General features: G+C 44.3%; 1 protein-coding gene across 1 annotated transcript in view; it reads right to left on the bottom strand.

Annotated features, from left to right (window-relative positions):
- The window catches only part of LOC108796111 (disks large 1 tumor suppressor protein-like), a 109180-nt gene that overhangs the window by 9284 nt on the left and 72531 nt on the right, over nt 1–27365 (bottom strand). The window contains exon 3 of the mRNA XM_018567526.1: nt 21204–21349. Coding sequence (XP_018423028.1) covers nt 21204–21349 — 146 coding nt within the window. The remainder of the gene's footprint in view (nt 1–21203; nt 21350–27365) is intronic.

The following is a 27365-nucleotide window of genomic DNA, read 5'->3' on the forward strand; positions in this document are numbered from 1 at the left end:
TATATATATATTTATGTCAAATCTATAGGTTGGGACAAATCATATAACATTGCCAGGGGCTCTAACAATGGTTAGCTTTAATTTATATGCTTTAAACCTTTTTTGCCCTGATGAAAAAAATGCTATAATTAGCTGGAATTGGTCAACCAGCCAAGGTCATTTAAAACTACATTACCGCTGAAGACTACCCTCTCCACTGAAGAACCAACAGCATTGGAAAAGAAGGTAAAAAAAAACAACAACAAAAAACAATGTTACGAGGGAATAAAAAACTGCTGTGGTAATGCTAATGGCAGACTACATATGCTGTGCAGTATATGGCATTTTTAATGTATTACCTGTTCATCCAACTAATAGATCCATTATGTTTGCTGTTGATGAACACGTTGCAATGATATTATTGTTACATTGTAAGTGAACTAGTTTCTTATGTATAGGTCCTTTGGTCAGCATAAAGCAACAGTTAACAGCATCATAACAAGTGAAAATAAATCTCTTTGGCGTGTGCCCCAGATGGCAGTGCTGCCCAGTTTGGGAATAAACCCCCCTATATGCTATACAAAAGAAATGCATTTTGGAGAAGGTACCCAAGACATAGGGCTTGTTCACACCAAGTGCGTTCCAGGAGCAGAGCAGTTACAGAACGGATCAAAACTGTATTCCAATGGTATTTTGGGCTCTAGTTCACACCGCAGCGTTCAGCTCCAGAGCATGTAAAAAAAACTGTAGCAAGCCCTATTTTTCCTACTCTGGAACGCATGCAAACACAGAAAAAAGCACGCAAACGCCCTGGAACGCATCTGTAGGTCTAATAAGCACATTATTGCAAAAACAAAAGGCATGGCAAGCCAAGAACTGCCATGGGGGACATGTATCAACGTCAAAATAGAAAAAAATAAATAAATAAATAGTATCTCTTCCTACACAGAATTGTCAGCTCTCTCTAACAGTTCCAACACACACTGACAATATGGCTTCTCTGAGCCCCGAGGGGGTGGGGTTATCCATTCCTTCAAACTATTGGCTCTTGTATGTGCAGGGGAAAGGCTCTGCGCTGCATTACAGATTGTTCCTTATTTCTGGCGGCAAACCTGCACACTTTTCAGCCAGCAATTTGCCGTTCATGAACATTGTGAACCCAGGGGATTTGCTGCGAACGCACGGTAGTGGAAAACCCGAAGCTCAGGAGTGGGTGATAGTGATGGTTAGAACTGGAACTGACATATAAAGAGTGGCTCAAAGGAAACCAGAGCAACAATGAAGCACCATAGATAGAAAAGAAAGATCGATACATTGTGCACACACTGGTTACATTGTCACAGTTGGCCAACTCAACCCCCATTCACACTTGAGCATGAAGCTTTTTTTGCATATTTTTTGTGCATTTTTAAGGTGTTTTCAGACTTGAGCTTTTTTTTTGGCCAATGGAAATCTAGTTACTACTGTGTTTCCCCAAAAATAACACAGTGTCTTATTTATTTTTTTTCACGAAAAAGACACTAGGTCTTATTTTCGGGGGATGTCTTACCTGGCTGCAGCTGTCCGCTCTGCCATCCAGGGAGCCACACACTATTTTCAGGGTAGGTCTTACTTTCGGGGAAACACGGTAGTGGAGGAGATAGTCATTATATGTGAAATCGCACTAAAAGTGCATGAAACTGTTTTGCTTTGCAAACTTTACAGCTATTTGTTTATCTGAAACCTGTAGTAAAACCAAGGAAGCTGACCCTGAAATATTTCATGTACTTTTACTATACAACAAATGCTACGTACACAAACTACAACAATACATAAACATACAGGCTGCTAATACACACATACACTTGCATACACTATACCCTTCATTAGCACATGCAATGGTTTCCATAAGACGCTACACTAAAAAGTCACTGAGCTTCGCTTGTTGCTGGTCTACAAATTCCTTATCGAACAGGGCTTTGTGGCGATTAAGCATTCTCAGCAAAATGGCTTCTTGTCAGGGCTTAGTGTTTTCCTCTGTTCTAGTGAGGTCCTCCGGTCAAAGTTCCTTAAGTAAATTCCTCCTGACGGCCTCTACCTATCCATCTTAATCCTAGTTGCTCCCATTCACTCACATGAGAAATCTACGATTGGTCCAAAAAACACAATCATATCTTTCTCACAACAGTGATTGGATGGCAATTGAAGTCCCTTTGAAACTCCTGTAAATTAATGTTCGCATCTATTCTGTCTCCAAGAACAGTCTTAAATAAATATCATCTTCCTGAATCAACACCGACCCTGACATTGCCAAAGCACAGCCAGTTATCCATTTTCTAGCATGCAATAGCAACCATTGATCTGAGGAAGACAACACTAATCATCATAGCAATGCAAACTCTGTTGCAGCCTTTTTCAGGTGCTCTCATTGAAGTCTAAGTCCAAGAAAAAGCTCATGTACTCAGGGCCGGTGCTGCCACTAAGCAAACTAGGCAGCTGCCTAAGGCGCACTGCTACCTAGGGAGCAGCCTTGACCATTCATCCTCCACGGTGCCCCCCGTCTATTTCAATTTGCAAAAGCCAATAGCAGCCGCCCACTGAGCAGAGGAGCGTAACTGAGAGACAACTTTCTCTCTCAGGTCTGCTCCTCTGCTCATTGGGTGGGGTTTCAATAGCCAGTCTGCTATTGGCTATTTCAAGTTAAATTACATCCACCTGTCACCTGCAGAAGCTAACCCGCAGGAGAATGGGGCTGCGCGGGGGGGGCGGGGGGGATTGGGGGTTGCACCACGGGAGGATACACAAACTACAACAATACATAAACATACAGGCTGCTAATACACACATACACTTGCATACACTATACCCTTCATTAGCACATGCAATGGTTTCCATAAGACGCTACACTAAAAAGTCACTGAGCTTCGCTTGTTGCTGGTCTACAAATTCCTTATCGAACAGGGCTTTGTGGCGATTAAGCATTCTCAGCAAAATGGCTTCTTGTCAGGGCTTAGTGTTTTCCTCTGTTCTAGTGAGGTCCTCCGGTCAAAGTTCCTTAAGTAAATTCCTCCTGACGGCCTCTACCTATCCATCTTAATCCTAGTTGCTCCCATTCACTCACATGAGAAATCTACGATTGGTCCAAAAAACACAATCATATCTTTCTCACAACAGTGATTGGATGGCAATTGAAGTCCCTTTGAAACTCCTGTAAATTAATGTTCGCATCTATTCTGTCTCCAAGAACAGTCTTAAATAAATATCATCTTCCTGAATCAACACCGACCCTGACATTGCCAAAGCACAGCCAGTTATCCATTTTCTAGCATGCAATAGCAACCATTGATCTGAGGAAGACAACACTAATCATCATAGCAATGCAAACTCTGTTGCAGCCTTTTTCAGGTGCTCTCATTGAAGTCTAAGTCCAAGAAAAAGCTCATGTACTCAGGGCCGGTGCTGCCACTAAGCAAACTAGGCAGCTGCCTAAGGCGCACTGCTACCTAGGGAGCAGCCTTGACCATTCATCCTCCACGGTGCCCCCCGTCTATTTCAATTTGCAAAAGCCAATAGCAGCCGCCCACTGAGCAGAGGAGCGTAACTGAGAGACAACTTTCTCTCTCAGGTCTGCTCCTCTGCTCATTGGGTGGGGTTTCAATAGCCAGTCTGCTATTGGCTATTTCAAGTTAAATTACATCCACCTGTCACCTGCAGAAGCTAACCCGCAGGAGAATGGGGCTGCGCGGGGGGGGCGGGGGGGATTGGGGGTTGCACCACGGGAGGTGGGGTGCAAGTAGCTGGTCCTGCCTAGGGTGCAAAATAGTCTAGCACCTGCCCTGCATCGACAAGTAACACAACCCTCTGGTGTGAACCGGCACCGCTGGATATAAAGGGATCCTTTATGTTGAGTGGTGATGTTTTTTGGGAAACAGATTACAAAACGCTCAGGTGTGAATGCGAGCTGATTGATCTGAGTAGAACTTGTGTTCAGGGGTGCATGGCCTACCCACTTTAGGTAAACGATACGTTGCTTTAGAAGCCATGATCTCCAAGTTCTCTACATTTCATAAACACTAAGGACAACAAGAACACAAAATCCAGCAAATGCGCATTGTGCAGGGCGAACGCCTTTCACTTAAAGAGAAGCACTAACTTTACAAAAGCCGCTTATATGGCATTTTCCTTGCCAAGAAAACTTGAATTGCCCTTGGGTTATACATTATAAATTTAATGGACTCATTATTCCCACTATTGGTTTACATATCCAGTGTCTAATGTATCATTGTGATTGTAAGTGCTTCTGGGCAGCTTTCCTCGCCTTTAAACGTTTGTGTTTACTAATCGCTGCACATTAACATACAGATGTGTATCTGGAACATCAGCTCACATTACACAGAGCAGCTACAGGAAAGCCGCATTTTCTGATGTCCATCATAAAGGTCATCTTAAGGGCCTCATTTTAGTTTTAGATCTTAGAAAGGGTTAGAGCGGTGTTGGCCAACTTACTGGATATAGAGGGCTTCAGGAGCAGCCCCCTTGCCAAAGTACAATGCATAATATTACGCGAATATAATGCTACAGAAATCTTTCAGGGACTAAAGGCATGGTGCACGAGATGGTCAGGGGCTACAGGCATAGTACAAGAGATGGCCAGAGACTACAGACATGGTACAGGAGATGGCCAGAGACTACGGGCATGGTACAAGAGATGGTCAGAGACTACAGGCATGGTACAAGAGATGGTCAGAGACTATAGGCATTGTATAAGAGACAGTCAGAGACTTTAGGCATGCTACAAGTTACATTCGTAGACTGCAGTCATGTTACAGGACATGGCCAGAGACTGTAGACATGCTATGGGAGATGGTCAGATACTGCAGACATGCTTAAAGAGAAGGTCAGGGCTAGTGCATATGCTACAGGAGATGGTCAGAGACTGCAGACATACTACATGAGATGCAAACTTGCTAAAAGAGATGGTCAGGGACTGCAGAATTGCTAAACGAAATGGTAAGGGACTGTAGACCTGTAATAGGAGATGGTTAGAGGCTACAGACATGCTACAAGATATGGTCAGAGACTGAAGACATGCTGTGAGCAATGGCCAGAGATTGCAGACATGTGTAGCCCCATCACCTTTTGTGAGGTGGCTACTAGAAATTTAGTGATTGCCGGTGCTGTAGTTACATAGTTACATAGTATTTGAGGTTGAATAAAGACATTAGTCCATCAAGTCCAACCTATTAGGATCTCATTCTAGGAGTACCCGTACCCCTGTAAGTCATTCTGGCTGGATTATAGTTGGCATTTATCTGGTTAATTCCAGGTATCTGGCATTGGTTGTACCTGCCTGGGTGTAGTGTCACTCTACTTTAGTGTGGCATGGCAAATGAGGGGCACTGTGAGTGTATGTGCAGTTCAGCGGCCAATCACTGGGTTTCTCTCAACCAACGTTTCATGCTGGGATAGGGTACATATACTGGAGGGAATTGCAATGTGCTCAGTCTGGTTCCAGCCAATGATTAGTCCAGGTTGGGGTGTTGTCCAGCCACCCCGCAGGCTGGGCCTGAGGCCTGGGGGTGGGCAGATGCTGAAGTGCGGGAAGGCCTCAGGTATGGAGGAGGCCTGTGCTGTTGTCAGAGGAGTAGAACCAGGGAAGCTGATGGCTACTGGACATGCCTGGAACAAAGTGGACCTCAAGTTTTGTGTCTCTCCTGCTGAGGATCTGTGCTCATCCCTGCTCATCTCCTACTCAAATTCCTATTCTTTGTGCTACAAATGGATCTACACTGAGATGCTAAAAAGGGACTGGTGAGTCTGGAGTCTATATCTGTTACACACTGGATGTCTAGGATCCCTATACCCTCTCTCCCTAGTGTGAAGATGTAAATAATAGTTATTCAGCATTGCATTACTGGAGTGGAGATCAGCTCTGTGGGCACTATAAAAGGGCGGTTAAATGCTAATGGGGGCAGCTGAAGACCAAAACCCCTAGACAACTAGTGATGACCCGGGTAATTCTGGCAGCTCCTTTAGGGGTGAGCGCTATACATGATTCAGGAGATGTCAGTGACTGCACACATTCTACAGGAGATGGTCAGAGACCGTACATGAGCAATCACGCTGTAGGAGTTGAGTTGTTGTAGACTGGGAACATGCTTTAGGGGACAGTCACAGACTGGTGACACATTACATGAGGGTGCTGGAAATTACTCCTATTACAGTCCCTTTACAAATGAATGCTTCCACATGTGTGCTCCCAACGGCCCCCGAAAAATTACTAGTGCCACATTTGATATTTAGGTAGTGAGTGTGAAAGAAATAAACCATTTTACTACTGGAATCAGGTCTAAGAATATTTTTTCTTCACTGCTTTGAGTGAACAGCCAGGTAAGCAAAAAACAGACTACTGTCTGCAGGGAACCAGAGGGTCACACAGTCCCGAAACCCTAACACTAGCCCTTCCTAAACCCCAACATAAATCCCCTAAAACCCTAACACTAGCGCTGCTGATATTTATCACACTAACCATCCCCACGACCTTCACAGTAACCCTCCCTCGGAATGGTCCTCAATTCAAGCCCTCCGTACCAATTCAGAATATGGTCCTTTAGATTTCTGGTCCGCCATACGTTTAGCTCATTTTCTATCCACCAACCCCCTGACGCCCAACCACAATAGACCACTTACACCATTTGAAGAGCTCTGTATACAAACTGACGCCCCACACCACGTTCTCTCTTTCTGTTATAAGCAACTGATCCAACCGCAGGATGCACCCCCGTTATGGTTTATTATAAGATGGGAGGAGGAACTTCAGATTAATATACCACCAGAAGCCGCAGCTAAATTGTTATCCCTATCTTACCGTTCATCAATCAGTAACAGATACCAAGAGTCGGGCTACAAAATTGTGACTGAATGGTACCGTACACCGCATACCCTCCATTCATTATTTCCAGACTTAGCGGATCAGTGCTGGAGGTGTCAACAGTCCTCGGCAGGCATGTTACATATATTCTGGTCCTGCCCGGCCCTCCTGCAGTTTTGGGATAAGGTACATGTCCTCACTCAAAAATTTACTGATTTTCAGGTTCCCCGAGACCCTGCCTTCTTTCTCCTGCATCACAATAACATCCCCTTGCGTGCCTATTCTCGCTCACTCACCAGACATATAGTAAATGCAGCAAGGGCTTGTATACCAGCTACCTGGAAAAAACCTGAACCACCGACCATCCGACAGGTTTTGGACCGCATCCATGATATTTGCCTCATGTAGGACCTCACAGACTCAATCTCTTGAAATCACTTGTCATTCTCAAGTACTTGGTTCGCTTGGATGGAGTTCATGAGGTCACCTGAATACCTCACTCTCGGAGTGTAATTAAAACATGACAGGGAATAGGGGCTTTATCATACCTAGCTCTGACTTAGCCTTACTCCCCCTCCTTTATTCCTCCGTTCCCTCTCCTTATTGCCTTTACCTAGATCTCACGCCTTTTCGCCAATGGTTAACCAATTTCTTAGTTCCTCCATCACCTCCCCTGTCTTCTATTCAGAATCCCGAGATATAGGCTGGTTCCCCCCATCCACGTGTCTCTTGAATTAAACCCTTTCCTCATATTACCTGCGATATCAACCGTGAGGTGCCACGATTAATAGACGCTTTAAATAACTGAACGGACAGTTCACGATCTGGGTCTTAGCTCCCAATCTTATTAAATGAGTTAGAATGTTGCTGTTTCTTATTTTTTTATTTGCTCTTTTTTTTTTTTTCTCTTCCCCTCCTTCACTCCTTCTTTTCTCATTTTTTTTTTACTCTCTCCTTTTTTCCTTTAACACTTTGAAGCCTGCAATAATGCGCTTTTGAAAAACACTGAATTGATTTTGTTAGCATTTACATGTAAATAATGTAATTTGAAATACCCTTCTGTACTATCTGTTTGATGCATTGTGTAAACCTTCAAAACACTTGAAAAAATAAAATAAATAATTTTCTCCCTAAAACCCTTACACTGACCCTCTCTATAACCCTAAAACTAACCCTCACACTAAACATTCTTAGAATCCTAACACTAACCTTTATGCTAACCCTCCCAGCAGGAGGAAGGAGGTCCTAATTTCCCCTTATAGATCTATAGTGATCACTAGAGGGATCTTCAGCAGGAGGAAGGAGGTCCCGATTACTCTATATAGATCTTTAGTTATCACTAGAGGGATCTCCAGCAGGAGGAACTAGGTCCTCATTCCTCTATATAGACCTAAATAAGTGTGTACAGTTCTGGAGATCTCACTCACAAAAAGATATTAATAAAAGAGAGCAAATCATGATACAGGCAACAAAAATGGTGAAAGGCCTGAGGGATATAACATATCAGAGAGACTGCAGGAACGTAATAGGTCTAGGTTTGAGGAAAGAAGAGAAAGGGGGGACATGACAGAAACCTTTAAATCTATGAAGGGTATGACCAGTACAGACTAAGATGACCAGTATGAAATAAGATGACCAGTAAGGACTAGGATGACCAGTCCGGAATAAGACGACCAGAATGGACGAAAATGGCCAGTATGAAGTAAGATGACCAGTATGGATTAAGATGACCAGTACAGAACTAAAATGGCCAGCCCCTTCCCCCAAAAAATAAATAAATAATTAGAGTGACATTAAAGGCAAAGAGTTTTTTCCCTCTACCAATGTTAATGTCAGCACTTACCTTAAATGATGTCTCTTAATCCGATCTTCTTCTTCTTTCCTGATGTTTTCAGCCTTCTCTCCAGCACTGCGTCGGCTCTCCGATCCAGCGCTGACTGCTCTGTCCCTCCGATCCAGCGCTGACACCTCTGGGCTTACTGGCACTTCCTGTCCCACAGTGTCTGCATTCGGGTGCACGCGTCCATAGACTTACCTTGCGTCCCTACTGTGTCCCGGCCGAAAATATGAACTGCGCATGCGCGCGCCCCAAGATACTTTAAGGCCGCCCGAGAATTTTCGGACGGGAGCGCGAGGGGAAGACACAGGTAAGTTTAAACCGCTGTTAAAGCGGGTTTTAAAAAAAACTTTTTGCATATATCTACTGCTTGCTAGCCGTAGATATATGCAAAAAAAGCTGAGGGTTTAGAAACCCTTTAAGTTAATTTTTAATTAAAGGACCCCATCTGAATTGATCCGGACCAAACAAAAAGAAATTGATTGGATCATTCCGAATAATTTATTGAGCCTTTACATGTCTAGTGGCTTCTGCAACACAGACAACACCAAATTCAGATCCCAGGCCGTCACCGGAGTCTAAACCAGAGGGTCAACATGGGTCACTCCCTGAACACAAGTATGCACCAACCAATGGAGGACAAATCATCTAGAAAGGTAAAAGAAAGAACGTCCAGATTTCTCGACTGAGGTTGTGTTAGCACATGGAGGGTTGGCCGCCAGCAAGGATGCCCCTAGGCTGTTCTCTGTGTTTTGTGCCTATAGTTCTACTCCTGAAGGCGGCAGTATTACCCAGTTGGTCAAGTTCTACCGATCTTTGCTGTGTCCTTCAAAGAACAGAAGAGAACTCCTTTTAATGATGTAAGGCCACCAGCAGGGGACGGCCCTAGGCTGTTTCCGTTTTTGTGCCTGTCGTCCTACTCTTGCAGGTTGCAGTATAACCCAGTTGGTCGAGCTCCACTGATCTTCGCTGTGTCCTTCAATGAACAGATGAGAACTCCTTTTAATGATGTACATATAATGATTACAGAGCTGCATTCATTCATTCCCGGAGTTCAGCTTTAAATGTCTTTCCTTCCCATAATCTCAGAGTCCCTCCCCAATATTTTGATGTTGTTGAAGGAGTCTCTTTATTACCTCTATTTTGCCTCTCTGACTGAGCGCGGTCTCCGGGGGAGCTCGGCGTTTTCCGAAAAGATTTGCAAACAAATTCTGCTTATTATTTCAGAGCTTTGAAAACTTCCCAGATCAGCAATAAACCCGAATAACACATGATGCAGATTAACTACGGCTTTTAGGGAGCGATAAAATATATATGGCGTATGACGGCACGCTTGGTGGAGGAGACCGAGGTCCGGGGCGGTGAGATTACTATGAGTGCTATATCAAAGTGGTGTAAATGGAACTGGAATATTGTGTATAAATCAGGTCAGGATTGTTAGAATGAATGGCGACGTTCTGACTTGTTCTCTGACAGGTTCCCATTAAAGCAAGGGTAGGCAAGCTCGGCACTCAGGCTGTTGTGGAACTACAAGTCCCATGAGGCATTGCAAGACTCTGGCAGCCACAGATATGACTCCCAGAGACAGATGCATGATGAGATTTGTAGTTTTGGAACAGCTGGAGGGCCTGCTCCTGTACTTCAGCTCTTTTTGTGTTGTTTTAAAAAATAAAATTTAAGCTACCACTTTGCCACATGTCTGTTGTTAAAGCCGACTACGGTGCTTCCCTTCAGTCTTATATCTGACCTCCGTCCTTCCCTCCAGTCTTATATCTGACCTCCAGCCTTCTCTTAAGTCTTATATCTAACCTCTGTCCTTCCCTTCAGTCTTATATGTGACCTCCGTCCTTCCCTCCAGTCTTATATCTGACCTCCGTCCTTCCCTCCAGTCTTATATCTGACCTCCGTCCTTCCCTTCAGTCTTCTATCTGACCTCTGTCCTTCCCTTCAGTCTTATATCTGACCTCCGTCCTTCCCTTCAGTATTATATCTGGCCTCTGGTCTTCCCTTCAGTCTTATATCTGGCTGGCTGTATTTGCACACAGATCACCCTAGGTAACGTCCCCATGTGATGCTGAGCCTCTGTGCTTGAAAAAAATGAAATCTAATTAATGAAAGGGGCGGGGCCAGGGACAGTCTGGCTGTGGAGGAAAGCGCTAGTTGATGCTGGACTCCTCCAGCCAGAAAATAAGGCTCTATGTGACTTGCTGCAGCTTGTAGTGCTCATTGTGAGAAACTCCCAGTGTGCATCAGAGGAGGCCATTACAGTCCAGGAGAGGAGCCGATACAACTGTGCAAGACTGAAGACTGAACACTTCCCATCTTTCTCTCCTGACAGGTTCCCTTTAAACGTAAGCCGTCCCGCTTGAATTATGACGCAGCTTGTCATACACTTCAGACTGGAAGCACTCACCACCTGCAATATATGATCCTGTCTGGTTATCTATGATAATGGAATGGGAAGCACTGCAGATAAATGAGATGCGGGTCATCCTGCACATCTACAAATACATTTCCACCTGCGCAGGAGAGTTCAGCAAGTGCTCCGAGTTCTCTCGTCAGGCATGATAGCCAATCTCGCCATTCACAGCCGGTGACATAGAGATAAGCGGCTCCATTAAAGTGATAGTAGAGTCAAAAGGTTTTTAAGCTATTTCATATGCCGATGACATCACTTCCAATGGATTAGGGCTGTAGGAAGGGCGAGGTGGGTGAGGCACTCGCCTCGGGCGCAACTGTGAGGGGGCACAGCCAGGACGCCATGGCAAAAGGGGCACCAGGAGGCCAACAAAAATGGTCAATCTTCTCAGTTTAAACATTGGATATGTTTTCTATTTTCCATGGTGAATAAAATATGAGTTTATGAGATTTTCAAATCATTGCATTCTGTTTTTATGTACACTTTACACAGTGTCCCAACTTGGGTTGTACTTTGCAAGTTGGTCCCACCCAGACCTGTCCTCTAAACATGTGGGGATCACCCATCACGCTCACTCTATGGGTTTGTCCCACTCAGGCCTGTCCTCTAAATATGTGTGAATCACGCATCACGCCCACTTTATGGCTTTGTCCCACTCAGACCTGTCCTCTAAATATGTGGGGGATCACCCATCGTACCCACTTTATGGTTTTGTCCCACTCAGACCTACCTCTAAATATGTGGGGATCTCCCATCATGCCCACTTTATGGTTTTGTCCCACACAAGGCTAGGTTCACACCTCGGCGATTTATTGCGCGGATTGAGCTGTGTGATATTGCGCAAAACACAGATTCGCATTGAAGTCAATGGAGGCCTTTCACACCTTTGCGGTTTGACACATGGACGAAATCGCCTGTCGCGCAAAAAGGTGCAGGAGCTATTTTTGGGAGATTATCTCTATGCATTAAAAACCATGCGACAACCATGGGGTTTTCAAAGAACAGTCGCAAAAACGAAAACGCGTGACAACCGCGCGCAAACAGCTCAATCATCTAGGTGTGAACCTAGCCTCAGGCCTGTCCTGTAAATATGTGGGGATCACCCATCATGCCCACTTCATGGGTTTGTCCCACTAAGGCCCCAACTCTAAATATGCTGGAACCACCCACTCATGGTTCTGGGCACGTGCAGTGACATAAATCAGGGTGATGCTGTGATCCTGGGACATGGCCCAGGACACAACATTGGCGGGACAGAGGAGCAGTATTCGGGACTGTCCCAGTAAATCGGGGACAGTTGGTATCTATGGTATAAGGACAGATTTCAGCTAATGACATGAGAGCTGACTCGGGTTATCACCGGACATTTCAGGGAATCCATAAACTGTTTTTGTCAGGAGAAGTTCTTCAGGTTTATAGAATTAATTGGAATATTTTCATTTTATGGGTCTTCTCCAGACGGCCAGGTAATTAGGCTGCGTGATTCCCAACCCAGCAAAAACATCTTTTAATTAGTTGGCAATCTTTGGCATCGGTTTTATCTTCTCTGTTTCTCTAACAGTCTAGCCTGGAGGCACTGGACACGGGAGCAATGGCTGCAACAGTGCAAATTCAAAGAGAGAGATCTGCACTCGTGTCTTCTTTCTCAGCTTGATAGTTACTTATGGTTTGACTGGAAAGTAAACAAGTGTTTATGAGAAATAACAAAAAGTTGAACTCTGACAGGTTTGAAGCTTGCCATATGCTGCTTGAAGACCTGCTGACTCGGCCAAAATTCGAGCTGTGGGTGGCCATGTCTGCACTAGTGATGAGCCGGGGATGGGTGTTTATCCAGTTCACCAACTTTGAAGGTCGACCCCCCTAGGGTCCAATCAGTTACAGAAAGGTCCATTCTCCACCCCACAGCAATACCTCACAAAGGGATGGGGAATGCCCCCGCCACAACAGCCACCGCTGATTGGGCCAGAAATGGGAATTGGCAGCGACAGTTTGTCTGAGCACGTCTTACGCGTAATTGCAATGCAAATGCGTCTCATGTTTTTGATGCCTTCCGCAAACATCCGCGTTTTTTTCCAAGTTTGATGCGCATTCACGGAACACCAAGGTGTGAATGGGGACTCACAAAGCTAATTTTTGGAGAATTGTTATAAAATAACCGGCCAAAGACAGAGAACTCCCATATAGGGCTACAACTAATGATGATTTTCATGATTAGTTGGCTGATGATTTTTTTGATTAATCGAAATAAAAAAAATTAAATAAATACCGTCCTTAATTTAAAATAAAATACACAAATGCCGTGTTACAAAGTTTACTTCAGAATAAAACTGCTTGCCCAATTTTTTGCAAGCTCACTGCAATGGAACGCTTAGCATTCTGGTACCGTGCCTTCCAGTGCGGGCGATCACACTGTGGGTGGGAGGCGCGTTTGGGGTGCCATTGAAAACGCACCTCCAGCAGCATAATTTGTCACGAGATACCGAAAATGACTTTTTTCCCACCTTTTATAATTGTATTGTAAGCACATGGCGCTTAAATAGCTTCAGCCCGGGAATGACAGTTGCCAGTGGCAAGATTCCGCAGACAGCAGCTGAATGTATATACAGCAGGTAGTGGGTGGGTGCAATCGCCAGCCTGCTATTGCCCATTTTAAATTGCAATACCCAGTAGCAGGCTGGTTATTGCCCCACCCATTGCTTGCTGTGCCCTCCTCCCAGCATGGAGGAGAGAGCTAGTGGATCCAACCAACTAATCGGTAATGAGAATAGTTGACAACTATTCTCATTATCGATTAATTGATTAGTTGGTTGCAGCCCTACTCCTATAGAGAAACTTTGTATCAAGATAAGCATTCCAAATCTCACGAGAAAAGATTCCAGCAAATCACTTTTTAATTTTTCATTCCACATTTTTACAGGGAGGGGGGGAAGGATAATAAGCGGACCTTTACGTTTCGATGCGAGGTTCACTTTAAAAAATCCAGTAAAAAAGCTCAAGTCAAACTTTTTAACTGGAATAGAAAAAACATATAAACAGAATAAAAAGGGCAGATCTGTTAACCTTTTCACGTGTTTCTGTTTCCAGTGACAGCTTGCTCTTTTGCTTCCAGGGGCCGACCGTTTCCGCAAGGCTCCGACACCCAAACAATCACAGAGGTGAAATATTGGTGAGCGGCTCTCCATCTGGCAGCACCGCGGCTTTCTGCTCGGGTGATAATCAGCTTTTCCGTTACTGTTGATCCCCTCCCACCCCGTTTCCTCTAATAATGGCGTGAAAATGTACACTTTTGTTTGGTTTAATTACAGTTTACCCGCGTCTGACTTTTCCGCGATCTGTGGCGAGAAAAAAAAAAAGGCGTGTTGATGTCCTGCCACCGCGTGTTATCGTGTGTTGTCATGGCGACGGCTGCTCGGGCAAATTGTGTGTGAAAAAAGTGAGGACGAGATTCTGCGAGAGACAAAAGGAGATGCTACCCACAGCTAACAGCGGTATCCATTGTGAATCGCTATCAATGAATTATTCATGGGCTGCAAATGTCGCAGGAGACGGCGCTTTTAAAATCCCTCCGAATAAATATTTTGCATTTGGGCTTTAATTGGTAAGATGGGTCTATTTCAGGCAAGTTATAAGACATGTGCATTATTCTTTCACTGGGGAATATTAGAATGTTCAAACAGCAATAAAAGGGAACCTGTCATAATTATTAAGGCTGAACTATAGGCAGGAAAAGCAATATGCAGTATGTGTATGTATACGTATATTTATATATATATATAGATATATATATATATTTGGGAAAGGATGCACTGATACCATTTTTTCCAGACCGAGTACAAGTTCCAATACTTTTCTTAAAGTACTTGCCAATAACAATTACAATACCTTTTTTTTTTGTGTCATGTGACAGTTTTTCTAAAACAATGCAGACTAATGATTTTAGGACAGTGGTGGAGCGCCAGAGCCCAGTCACAGCTGCAACCGCCTCAACCCTGGTAGTTCTGCCACTGACTCCAAGCTGTAGAGGGCCTGCAATTCTCAGCACATTATACAACAATGTAGGATAATACCACCAGCTATAGAGGAGTAGAAATCTCAGCAATACATTATACAGCAATGCCAAATGGCAACCGACCATAGAGGACTACAAACCCTAGCAATACATCATACAGCAATGCCGAATGGCAAACTGGCTATAGAGGACTACAAAGCCCAGCAATACATTATACAGCAATGCAGAATGACAAACGACTATAGAAGACTACAAATCCCAGCAATACATTATACAGCAATGCAGAATAATATGAAGCTACATACTCTGTGCTGCTCCTGTGGGATATGGAGGGTCCCGGGAGGGCTGTGGAGGGTCTCAGAAGGTGGTCCGGAGGGTCTTAGGAGGGCTATGGAGGGTCTCAAGTGGGGCCCAGAGGGACTCAAGTAGGATGTGAAGGGTCTCAGGAAGGGCCCAGAGGGTCTCCGGAGGGGTACGGAGGGTCTCAATAGGGCTGTGGAGGGTCTTAGGAGGGGTCCTGAGGGTCTCAGGAGGGTTCAGTGCGGGACATCAGGTGTAAAAATTTAAAGCACCAGTACCGGTGTTTAGTATCGTGCCATTTTCACGAGTACCAGTATTGCTATCAGTGCATCCTTGATAAATGTTATTTTATTAATTTTATATCTTTTTTGCTACTTTCGCTCTCTCTCTCTCTCTCATACACTATATGCATGGAGTTTGCACATTCTCCCTGAGGGTGGGGGCAAATGTGTAATCAACATTCTTTGAAACTTTACTTACCTTTCAAGGTTTAGTGTTTGTTATAAAAAGGTCAAGCAAAACAAATGGCAAACACACTCATCAATTTGTTACCAGCTTTACAGCAAGGTGCACACGGAAGGGCTTTAAACAGTAATAGCAAAAAGTTTCCCAGCACACTCACCAGCCAGCATGCAAATAAAACTTGTCTCACCGCTAAGGTTAAAAACAGAGGTTTAGATACACGTCTTCTGCAGAAAATGTGAAAGCCGCACAGCCGCGCCAAGGCACCTCTATATAGTGCGGTCCTAACTCTAAACTATGAGAGACTCCATTTTGGAGCACATGTGGCAAAAGATCAAATTGGGTCCTATGTTTTTAACCTTAGCGGTGAGACAAGTTTTTTTGCATGCTGACTGGTGAGTTTGCTGGGAAACTTTTTGATATTACTGTTATAAAAAGGTGACATATAAATAAGTAAGCTTCCATCACAATTATTGAAGTTATAAAGTGTATCTGAACTCCAAAATGAATATTTTCTCTATTGTCATCCGCTTGCCTTTTTTGCCTTCCACAGTGTAGGTCATCTTTCAGATTCATGCACCAGTCCACTCATAACTGGGTCTCTTTTAACAAGCATCACAAGCAAGCACACAACTTGCCCGCAACAGGACCAGTATATGACGCAGAGATTTACTCACCTGTTTCCATACGTCGCTCCCTTGCTGACTGGATGAGTAAAGCAACGCTCTATAGCTTGTAAGAGATATTCTGCAAAGTTTCCGCCATCGAAGAACAATGCTGAGGAACAGATAAGGGTAGCAAGGGAGGGGGGGGGGTTTGACCACGCTAGCTCTGGATCTACTGCACCAGTCCAAATCAGGGACCTGCGGTCAGGTGAGGCAGGAATGTAACAAAAAATGCAAACTAGTAATCCGGGAAGCTAAAATAGAATGCGAAAAGCATATCGCCGCAGATAGTAAAAAAAAAAACCTAAAAAATTCTACCAATATATTAACAGTAAAAAGGTAAGAAAGGAGCAGATAGGCCCAATAAAGGCCGAAAACGGGAAGTTACTCACAAGTGACAAGGAGAGGGCCGAGGCGCTGAACTATTTTTTCTCCTCAGTATACACTCAGGAGGGAAACGGGTTCGACGTACGTGATAAAACACATAGTTCAACCGATAATATACCACAATGGTTGACAGAAAGCGGAATAGAGCATAGACTTAAAATGCTCAATGCAGATAAAGCAGTTGGACCAGATAACCTTCACCCCAAGGTACTTAGGGAACTAAGCCAGGTGATAACAAGACCATTATTCCTAATTTTTAAGGAATCCTTAGTGACTGGTAGGGTACAACTCACTGCCATCGGCAGTGATTTCAGCCAAGAGTGTAGATTTGTTCAAGAAACGTTTGGACAATTTCTTGAGGGACCGTAATATCCAGGGATACCAGTATCCCTAAGAATGAGATGATGAGTGGACCTATATGGGTTGGACTTGATGGACGTATGTCTTTATTCAACCCCAAATACTATGTAACTATATGTAACTATTTAAGAGCCTCACCTAGTATTATAGAGGAAAAAGCTGTCAGTTTCAAGTCTAAAGCTGACAGCTTTTTCTCCATTTCGATCAACTTATAACAGGCTACACAGCAGGGAAAGCCTCCCCACTGTGTAACCTGTCATGGACGGAGCGCTGCCTGTTAATCACAGGCGGCGCTGCATCCGGCTTTTGACAGCAAGTTAGGTTACACAGCAGCGGGCTTCCTCATTGCTTCTGTAACCTAACATAGTGAGGAAAGAGCTGCAACAGCCTCTACTCTATGTTGGAGGCTTGAGCTCTATGGATGGTTTGGGCCCATGGCAAAGCGCCATTGGTCCAAGCTGTCCAATCAAAAAAAAGAAAACACTGAGGACATCGATCTTCATGCCTCACCAGTGATGAGCAAGTGAGGGACTTGCCCTGTCTCCTCCCTTCCTCCTTCGCACTTGATTGGTGACCGGGTTGGGGGGTGGGACTTTGGTGGGCTGTGGGTGGGGCTTCGGCATGCAGGGGACAGGGCTGGGGAATGCCTCAACCAGCACCGAAGGTACCGCACATCACTGTTCCAAATGGGACATAGTGCTACATGCACTTTGTCCCCTGGGGGCCGATTAAAGAAAAGCATGTGAGTTAGGATTTATTTCCCCCCAGCTCATCAGCTTACAGAACTGAAACTTCCCCTGCAAGCCTAATATTAGTTTTCAGCAGAAGTAAAGTAGGGTTGCCACATGTCCAGGATTCACCCGGACAGTCCGGGTTTTGAATGCTGTGTCCGGGTTTCATTGCAGCAGAAACCCGGACACAAGATGTCAGGCACAGGGGCAACCAAAATTAAGATAGGGCTACTGGCCCCCCACTGAAAATAGTCTCAACGGTGATATTTAAATATGAATGGGTGGCGCTATTTACATATGTATAATCCACAGCTCATTCTCCCCCCACAAAATGTCTGTGCCTCGCTAGAGTGTTTGGGTTTCGCTTGAAGAAAAAGTGGCAACCATAAAGTAAAGTAATAGCAGTAGGAGTATTATACAAAGACAGATTTCCAGCAGTGCATTTGCTGAATTCATGAATTGATTTGGTACTTTCTACAGGAAGACAAGTGAACTCAAACAGTGTTTATATATATTTTTACCTGCAATTTCTATAAATAATGTTTTTCTGTTTTGCCCACAGCCATCAAGTCTTATTTCATTCTCTGGCTGTCAATTACCAGGACAGGTTTCCCTATGACAGGCTGCTCTGGGAAAATGCAGACTGTCATATTTTTTTTTTTTTTAAAGGAGATCTCCAGGGAATTCTCTAAAGTCAGCCATAGAGTTGCAAAGTGAAAAGCTGTTTATCTGCGCGGCTCCTTTTTGTGTTTATGTGTTTTTTGTGCACTTGTGTACTTTTGCAGCTCCAGGACTAGAGTAGAGAAAAATTAAAAAGTTAGGAGGCGGCTGTCATTTGTAAGGAGCACACGGAGCTCCTGGGATTTGTACATCTCTGTTATAATGGATGATTTGTTTTTATAAACATATATAAAGTGATGCACTGATACAAGGTTTGCAAGTACAAGTACTGATACTTGCCCAAGTACTTAGGCCTTGTTCACACCAAATGCAGACCAGATCTGCATGAGTTTCTGCACACACAGTGCAGTTGGTTGTGCCACGTTTTTGCCTCGTTTTTGATGCACTCAGGGCCGTTTTTGTTTAAAAAAAAATTAATGCGTTTGCATGCGTTCCAGAGTAGGTTACATAGTTACATAGTATTTGAGGTTGAATAAAGACATAAGTCCATCAAGTCCAACCTATCAGGATCTCATTCTAGGAGTACCTGTACCCCTGTATATTACCTGTACCCCTGTATATTATGGTCCCTTAAGAAATCGTCCAAAAGTTTCTTGAACAATTCCACATTATTTGCTGAAATCACCGCCTGTGGCAGTGAGTTCCAGACCCTAACTGATCTTACTGTGAAGAACCCCCTTCGCCCCTTGTGCTGGAATTTTTTTTCCACCAATTTTAGGTGGTGGCCTCTAGTTTTTGTAATGGAGTTAATTTTAAACAGTTTATCGCTAATGTTGCTACCACCATTAAACATTTTGTACATGGAAATCATATCCCCCCTTAATCTCCTCACCTCTAATGTGAACATGTTTAAATTTAGTAGCCTTATCTCGTAGCTCTGGTCCTCCATACCCCTAATTAGTTTGGTTGCCCTCCGCTGGACTTTTTCCAACTCAAGGACATCTTTTCTTAGTACTGGTGACCAGAACTGGACCGCGTACTCCAGATGAGGTCGAACCAATGATCTATAAAGTGGCAAAATTATAGACTTGTCCCTGCAATACATCCCCTTTTTAATACAGGACAAGACCCTGCTAGCTTTGTTTACAGCAGCCTGGCACTGCAAACTACCTTTCAGTTTGTGGTCTACAATGACCCCCAAATCCTTCTCCATTTCTGACTTCCCCAGCGGCATACCCATAATTGTATAACCCATTTGTTTATTTTTAATTCCAAAGTGCATTACTTTGCATTTATCGACATTAAACCTCATCTGCCACATTAATGCCCACTCCCCTATTTTATCCAGGTCCTCCTGTAATGTTATAGTGTCTAAGTCCGTGTCTATTACCCTCCCAATTTTGGTGTCATCCGCAAACACAGTAAAATAGGGCTTGCTGCAGTTTTTTTTACATGCTCTGGAACTGAACGCTGCTCTGTGAACTAGAGCCCAAAATACCATTGGAATACATTGGACGCAGTTTTGATCCGGTCTGTAACAGATCTGCTCTGCTCCTGGAACGCGCTTGGTGTGAACAAGGCCTTACAGATACGAGTACTGATATATTTTTGTTTATTCCCAAAAACAATACAGACCAATGATTTCAGGACAGTGGTGGAGCGCCAGAGCCCGGTCCCAGCTGCAACCGCTGCAACCCTGGTAGTTCTCATGAAAATGCCAAGTATCGGCACTAGTATCTGAAAAGTATCGGAGCATCCCTACCATCAATAGCTTCGGGGAGTTAAATGTGACCTTCAGTGCGTCGGTCTTGCTACAGCTCACCGTCAAAACAGAAATCACTGTTATACATAGACTGGCATGATTTAAAGTGGAATTGAGATGATAAACTAAGGGGGTTATTCACTAAGCTAAGGCAGCAGAGTGAATAAACCGAGCCAAAGTGAACTGAACAGAATGCCGTTTGACTATTCACTTCGGCCACGTGTGGCTGATTTCAGCCGTACATTGGCTAAAATCAGCCGTACAGATGCACGAAGTGAAGAAGTCGACTCAGCCGATCTAACATCTGGATTGGCTGAGCCGAACCTCCGGCAGTTCACACGCTGCTGTTCGCCCCTATTCACATAGGGGCCAAACGGCAGTGAGTAAATAGCCGAATGCCGCCGAGCGATCCCTGACCACAGTACAGATCCCTTCTGGGGTTTAAAATAAGGTATGTAATAAAAAAAAAAAAGCTGTTGATATGGGGAATGGAAGAGCCAGGGAAGTCAAATATAAGCAGATTAAACTTCAGCTTTAATATATGTGTTTTTGCCCTTTTGTTGAAGTTGATGGGCACGTGTCTTCTTTTTTCTTCTTGACTAACGATGTGACTATAATAAAATGAGAGGGGGCGTTGTATGATCTCCAAAACAAAAGCGGGTAGGAACCTGCGATAAAGTTTGTTCAGATCCTTGCACTATATTGAGTGGGCATGTATTATGTTACTCGGGGATGAGTCATGGAGTTGCCTGGTTTTTGCCTAGTGAGCTTTTTGTCTTTATTGATGCGCACGGAACAGATATTGTTAAATCAAAAGCTACCTCCGAGGCTTGCTGGAAGCTCTCCGGACAGCCGGATGAAGAATTGTTCTTCTCCCATAACTCAGCTGCATGGTTCAGCTCGGAGATTTTTCCTTCGTAGCCGATGTGGGAGCCGAGCAGCGTGACTTCGTAAAACTCCTGTATGTCTGCCGGAAAACAGAGGTGAGAAATAAATAACCACAGCCTCCACCGCCGGTACGGACTGTCAACTGGTTACGTTGGTGCTGATCTATAACATCTAGAGGCAAACAGCTGAATACAAAATTGCAGGACCAATATCTGTACTGTTAATTGGTTATTTGTTATCAGCTAGCTAAATAATGCAGCTTGGCAGTGGCGTGTCCACGGTATGGCACATGCCCTGGGTGCCATTTGAGGGGGGTGCCGCTCTGTGGGTCAGTGAAAGTTTGCTAACCCACGCAGACAGCTGACTTTTTTTAATCTCCCCACCCCTCTCCCATACACATCTCCCCACCCAGCTCTTATCAACCAGGGTCGCTCTGGCCGGCGTTCCGCCCAGCTCCTGGCAACCTGTGACATCACTGTTTGCCAGGAGCTGGGTGGGACACCGGCCAGAGCATACCAGGTTGCTAAGAGATGGGTGGGGAGATGTGTAAAGGCCATATACATCTCCCTGCCCAGCTCTTAGCAACTAGAGCGGGCAAAGAGACACTCCCCCAGCTCCTGGCAACCAGTGACGTTACTGATTGCTTGGTGCTGGGCGGAATGCTGGCACCACATACACATCTCTCCTGTCCGCTCTGGTTGCTAACAGCTGGGCAGGGAGATGTGTATGGCCCTTACACATCTCCACATCCAGCTTTTAGCAACCCGGGACGCTCTGGTGACATCACTGTTTGCCAGGAGCTGGATAGGCCGCCAGCCAGAGCATCCCACCAGCATCACTGGATGGCAGGGGCACAATTTTTTGTAGATACACCTCTGCAGCTTGGTCGCTGATCTACTTTTGCCAATGAAGAAGATTCACCACACTTGTAAAGGCTTCACTCTGTCAGCAAGCTGCCAATGTTAGACTGAAAGAACTTTGTAATAAGAGCCTGATTGGCTCATATTACTAGCTCTTTGACTCCCACTTAAAGTGCATTGCCACTTTTGCTGTCAAATTTGAGAAAACTCTATTCCTATTACATACAGAATACAGAAAAATGATTTATACTAATACATTTCTTACCTTTTAGAATGTCTACCTAGCACACAATACATTCTATTTTGCTTTTATTATGCCAGCATCAATGTAAAATAAAAATAAAATTATGCTGTGTGAATGAGAAACATGTACCAAATATAAAATATGTGTTATCTCAATCTGGCTGCAATAGTGGAAATACACTTTAAGTGCTAATATTAAGACAGATTCAGGTACTTAGACTAACTTGCTTTAAAAACCTTTTTTTTCAGTTAATATATAACCAGATCAAACATTAAATCTTTATATCATAATGCATTTCCACTTATAAAGATATATAAAACACAACTTAATCTACTTATGCATAGAAAAAAAAAATCACAAATGTATTTCCTATAGAACTCGCAAAAGTTCCTAATTCTACCCTAGTATTAGCCTCCTGAAATCTAAGCAGGTCTAAGACTGGGGGAGAGAGAAACACCACGAGGAACCAAAGTTCTGCTGCTTTGCACAGGGCTATCAGTCCAATGTTTGAAGAGACCTATAGGAGAAAAGAGCAGATTGATGACCTCCTCACTGTGCTGCTGTTTCTTTATTGTCCAATCAACAGGTTGGGGGCTTGTCAGGGATCAAGGTGTATTTCTTAGTTGGAGTAGAGAAATGTAAGGTCACCACGCTAGACACAATTTCAGATTAAACAGTTATCCTGCAGTGATCCATATTATCCAAATTTATATTCAGCACTATGTCCCTGCACAGTGCTCGGCAGCAGCAAATAACAAGCCTGCATGCACAAACCCCTAAAAAGTTTTGCACATCAATAAAATTAAAAAGTATGGATGCCCCACGTTGCTTTCAGTGGGTTTCCATGTTGTGCTGTAAATGGGCAAGCACCCAGGTAGTAAGAGCCTTAGAGATGCTTATAGGCGCACTTATAGGCGCACTTATAGGTGTACAAAATCCTCCAGTCATTACAACCAGGGCCACCGGTGAGGGGGGATGCAGGCAGCTCTCCTGTACAAGGCCCAGGCCCCTTCAAGCCCGCAGGGGGGTCCAGAGCCTGGCACAGCCCAGCCTTCTAGGGAAAGTGGACAGTTCTGCCCACTTGCCATGGTAAACAGTTGATGGACAGGCTCTTCCCCTCCTTCCCTATAGGTGTACAGACCCCTATGAAGGCAAAGAGGAGACAAGCCTGTCTATTAATTGGTCACCATGGTGAGTAGGTGGGTCTGTCCACTGGGCAGGTCATTCAGGGTCCCACCTGCTCGTGTGGACTGTGCTTAGGCACTGCTCCACCCAGTGCTTAGGCTCAGCCCCGTACCGCCCAAAGTCAATGGTGTCTCCAGAGGCAGGAGCTGGAGTCCTGACCTTAGAAAAAAAGTAGGGTGGGTAAACAATGTAAGAAGGGGGATTGAAAAGTGTGTAGAAGTTAATAGTGTTGGAAGAGGGTGGCAGCCTTCCACCCTCTTCCAACACTGTTACCATCTTCACCCTTTGCAGGGGTTAACAGTGTAGGAAGAGCACAAAGTCGATGATTAGTTGGGGGCCCTGTCAGGGAGGGTGTATGGGCCCTAGAATTTCTAATGGTGGCCCTGATAACAACACAGGCAGTGGTGTAGTTTTGTCACCTCACAGACCATAATTGGAAAGTTCCTTTAATGATTTCCACGACCCGTCAGCACGTGAACTCTTTTAGAGAGTGAGGAGGCGATAATACAGACGTTACATCTTCAGAAATACAAAATGTACCGGGAGATCACTTCAATTCCTAAGTGTGTGTGGGGTGTACATATGCACAAAGATTATATGCATTAAAAAAATACTGTGTATTCAACTATTACCTAGGAGAGGAAAAGATCTGCAGAACAAAAGTGATTCATAAATTTGACAACATGAATGGAATAAAAGCGTTTTATGAAAAGGGTCAGCCGTGGGCGGTTCGAGCGTGACTAGCGGGGGCAGCGCGGTGATTATGGGACAGCCCGGTAGCCATGGAGGTTTAGCTTCATGGCTGAGAAGGTGGCCCTGTTAACTTGGAGGACTGAAGGTCAAGGTTTATAGCACAGGAATGGCCTGTGGTGGGAAGTAGCACTGGGGCCTTGACTTCATTACCACCCCTATCAAAAAAAAGCAATACTTTAGTTTTTCGATACCATGGCTATGTCTCTAGTCTTTAATGCTTTACTTGATATATCCTTAGAAGAGTTTAGGTCAGTTGCCTTTTTTTGCCAGCCCTACACACACATGCTAAATGGGTGGAGGAAGAAAGGGCCTTCAGCAACACACCTCTTAGTGCTCCATCCTTCCTCCAAATGGCACCAACTAACCTAATATGTGCTCCCTATGTCAATGGCCAAGAGTTACAAAACAGTTAAAGTGTCTGTAAACCCAAAACTTGTTTTTACTTTTGCATAGAGTAGGGAAGGGCTAAGACCTGTCAGATATTTTTCTTGGTTGTCCCATCAGAAACAGTCAAACTCTACTTATGGTGACACTAAGGAACTCATTATAAATTAGCAGTGTGGCCTTTGGACTCCAAAGCATTGAAGCCCTGTTCATTTCAATGAACAGGAAGGAAGAAACCTGCCAAAGTTATGTTATCTGCCTTTCCACCAGTCATGGAATGTTCTCTGCAGTGTCTGTGAAGGTTCTCATTCATCCAGGTCATGGTACATCTGTAAAAAATAAATCAAAGCAACTGGACTTGCTGTATTTTTCTTGAAGACGTTTCACTGGTCAACCAAATAGCTTTTTCAGTTGGTTGGTGAATATCCAGCATTATCTTTCCTCCCCAGGCTGACTTTTCCTGGCCCTCATCTTTCATTCATTGGATTTCAGTTCTTTAAATCATGGAGGCTCAGCATCACAAGTGGGCGTTAGCTAGGGTGGTCTGTATACAAAAATGGCTTGTCTATGAACGCCCGCTCCTCCAGACTGACATGCACCCATCAAGGCCTATAGATATTTGCATAACCCCTCCCAAAAGTCAGCTCACTGCATGCATCAGGACTGAGGCTGGTCATCTGACTAGCTTTCTCAATTCCGAATCTAGCAGGGTGACCAGCGAAATGTCTTCAAGAAAAATACAGCAAGTCCTGTTGCTTTGATTTCTTTTTACAGATGTTTTCTGCAGACAACACGCCATGGGACACTGCAGGCTCTAAACTATGGTGTCAGGAACTGGATCTGAACCCAGGGCCTCTGGATAGCTCCTTGCCTGATCTCCTGTGTAATCCTCAATTATACCTAATCTCTGCTGAACTCTGAACTCCTTGCTCCTCCCTTGAACTTCCTATTTTAGCCATGCCTCTGCACTTCCTGTTTGCCAGATTATTGTCCTCCTGCCAATATCTTGCTTCCTTGCTCCTCCTGTGATACAATCCTCTCATACTGCTTCCCGTGTACCGACCTTTGGCTGCTGATTCACCGACTACTCTCATCGTCTTCCACTTCATACCTGATACCTTTGGCTACTGACCTCGGCTTGATCTCTGACTATGCTCCTGCCTGCTCCTATACTACTACCGTCCGCTTGTGTACTGAACTCGGCCTGTTTGACTACGACTTTGCCTGCTGTTTCAGCTACTGGACTCCGAGCCTGACCCGGATCGTGACATATGGCCTGCATTTTATGAATGGGTTGTAAAATGTAGGCTCAGTGTGGAGTAACACTGCAGTGTTCAGTTGAGGGCAGAAACTGATATCTGCTCTCCACTATAAATAGTCCCCTAACTGTGACAGCCAACAACGAAACAGATAGAGTACAGATTCCCTTAAAGCCGAAAAGGTAGTTTTTACTATTTATTAATGCCATAAGTTGATTTCTACATTGATCTTCTCCAGATCCCTCAAAAAAAAAGCATTCTTCCTCTTTTATTTTAGCCATCTAACGGTGGATATTAAATGTTAGCTGAAGTCATTTTTCTCTAAGTACAGAACTCTCTGCGGCACAATTGAAAAGTTGTGTTATCTTGCCAGATAAGTTGTGCAATCCCTACAGAGCAACATTTAATTAGGAGCATGGTGGTTAATATTAGAGACGTGAATCCTGCTGTTTATTACCATTCCAAATGGTTATCAAAAGAAGAGAGATAGGAGGTGTCATCATTAGACGACAGAACTAGAACCAGGGAAGGAATGCTAAAAGAAAATCTTAATACCCTCAACAGACCTCTGGATCTGTGCATCAATCAGGACTCCCACTTGACCTCTTGTTTAGCCAGTGTTGATCTTTCAAATGGTGTCCACCACTGAAGGAGGGGAAAGGTCTCATTAAGGGATAGAAAAAATGCTATGGAGTTTTTAGGCAAAAGAGACACGTAAAGTCTCTTCACCAAAAAAACATTAAAAATATGCTTCACCGCACATACCATGCATATCCAATGGCTGAAGAGAAGTACCAGAATGAGGGGCAGGGGAAATGGTGGCCACAAAGGACGGAGTGGTGGCTAAAGCCTGGACCTGTCAATGCTGGAGGAGGGCAAATTAGGAGTTAAGTGTGTCATAATATGCAAGTTCCGCTTTAAGACAGCAAAGATGTAGCAGAAGGTTCTTAGTGAGGAGACTTATCTCAAACCCTTTCTAATGGTTGAACTGAAATAAGTATTTCTTGTTGGAAATTAGAAGTGTAACGCAGTATAGGTGCCGTGGGATAGTCTTTTTTTTTTCATTTGTTCTGCCTTCATGCACCATAAGACCCCATATGATAACATGATTCCCTTGAGATAAGCATGGTACCCAGCAGGACCACCATCAGACCGGTGGAGCAGTGCAATATCTAGGACTTGCCACCAGACCACTGGATCACAACAGTTAAGAGGACTCTCCATCAGACCTTAGGGTCAGTGAAGCAACTGGGACCCCTCATCAGACCTGGGGAGCAGAGCAGTCACTGTGAATCCCTTCCATATCAAATCTTTTGAGCAGTGCAATCATTGTGAACCCCCCTTCCACATCAGATCTGTGGAGCAGCGAAGTCACTGTGAACCCCTCTTCCACATCAGATCTGTGGAGCA

Source organism: Nanorana parkeri, unplaced genomic scaffold (assembly GCF_000935625.1).
Source record: "Nanorana parkeri isolate BGI_ZX_2015 unplaced genomic scaffold, ASM93562v1 scaffold1057, whole genome shotgun sequence".
In the NCBI taxonomy this organism is placed as follows: domain Eukaryota; kingdom Metazoa; phylum Chordata; class Amphibia; order Anura; family Dicroglossidae; genus Nanorana; species Nanorana parkeri.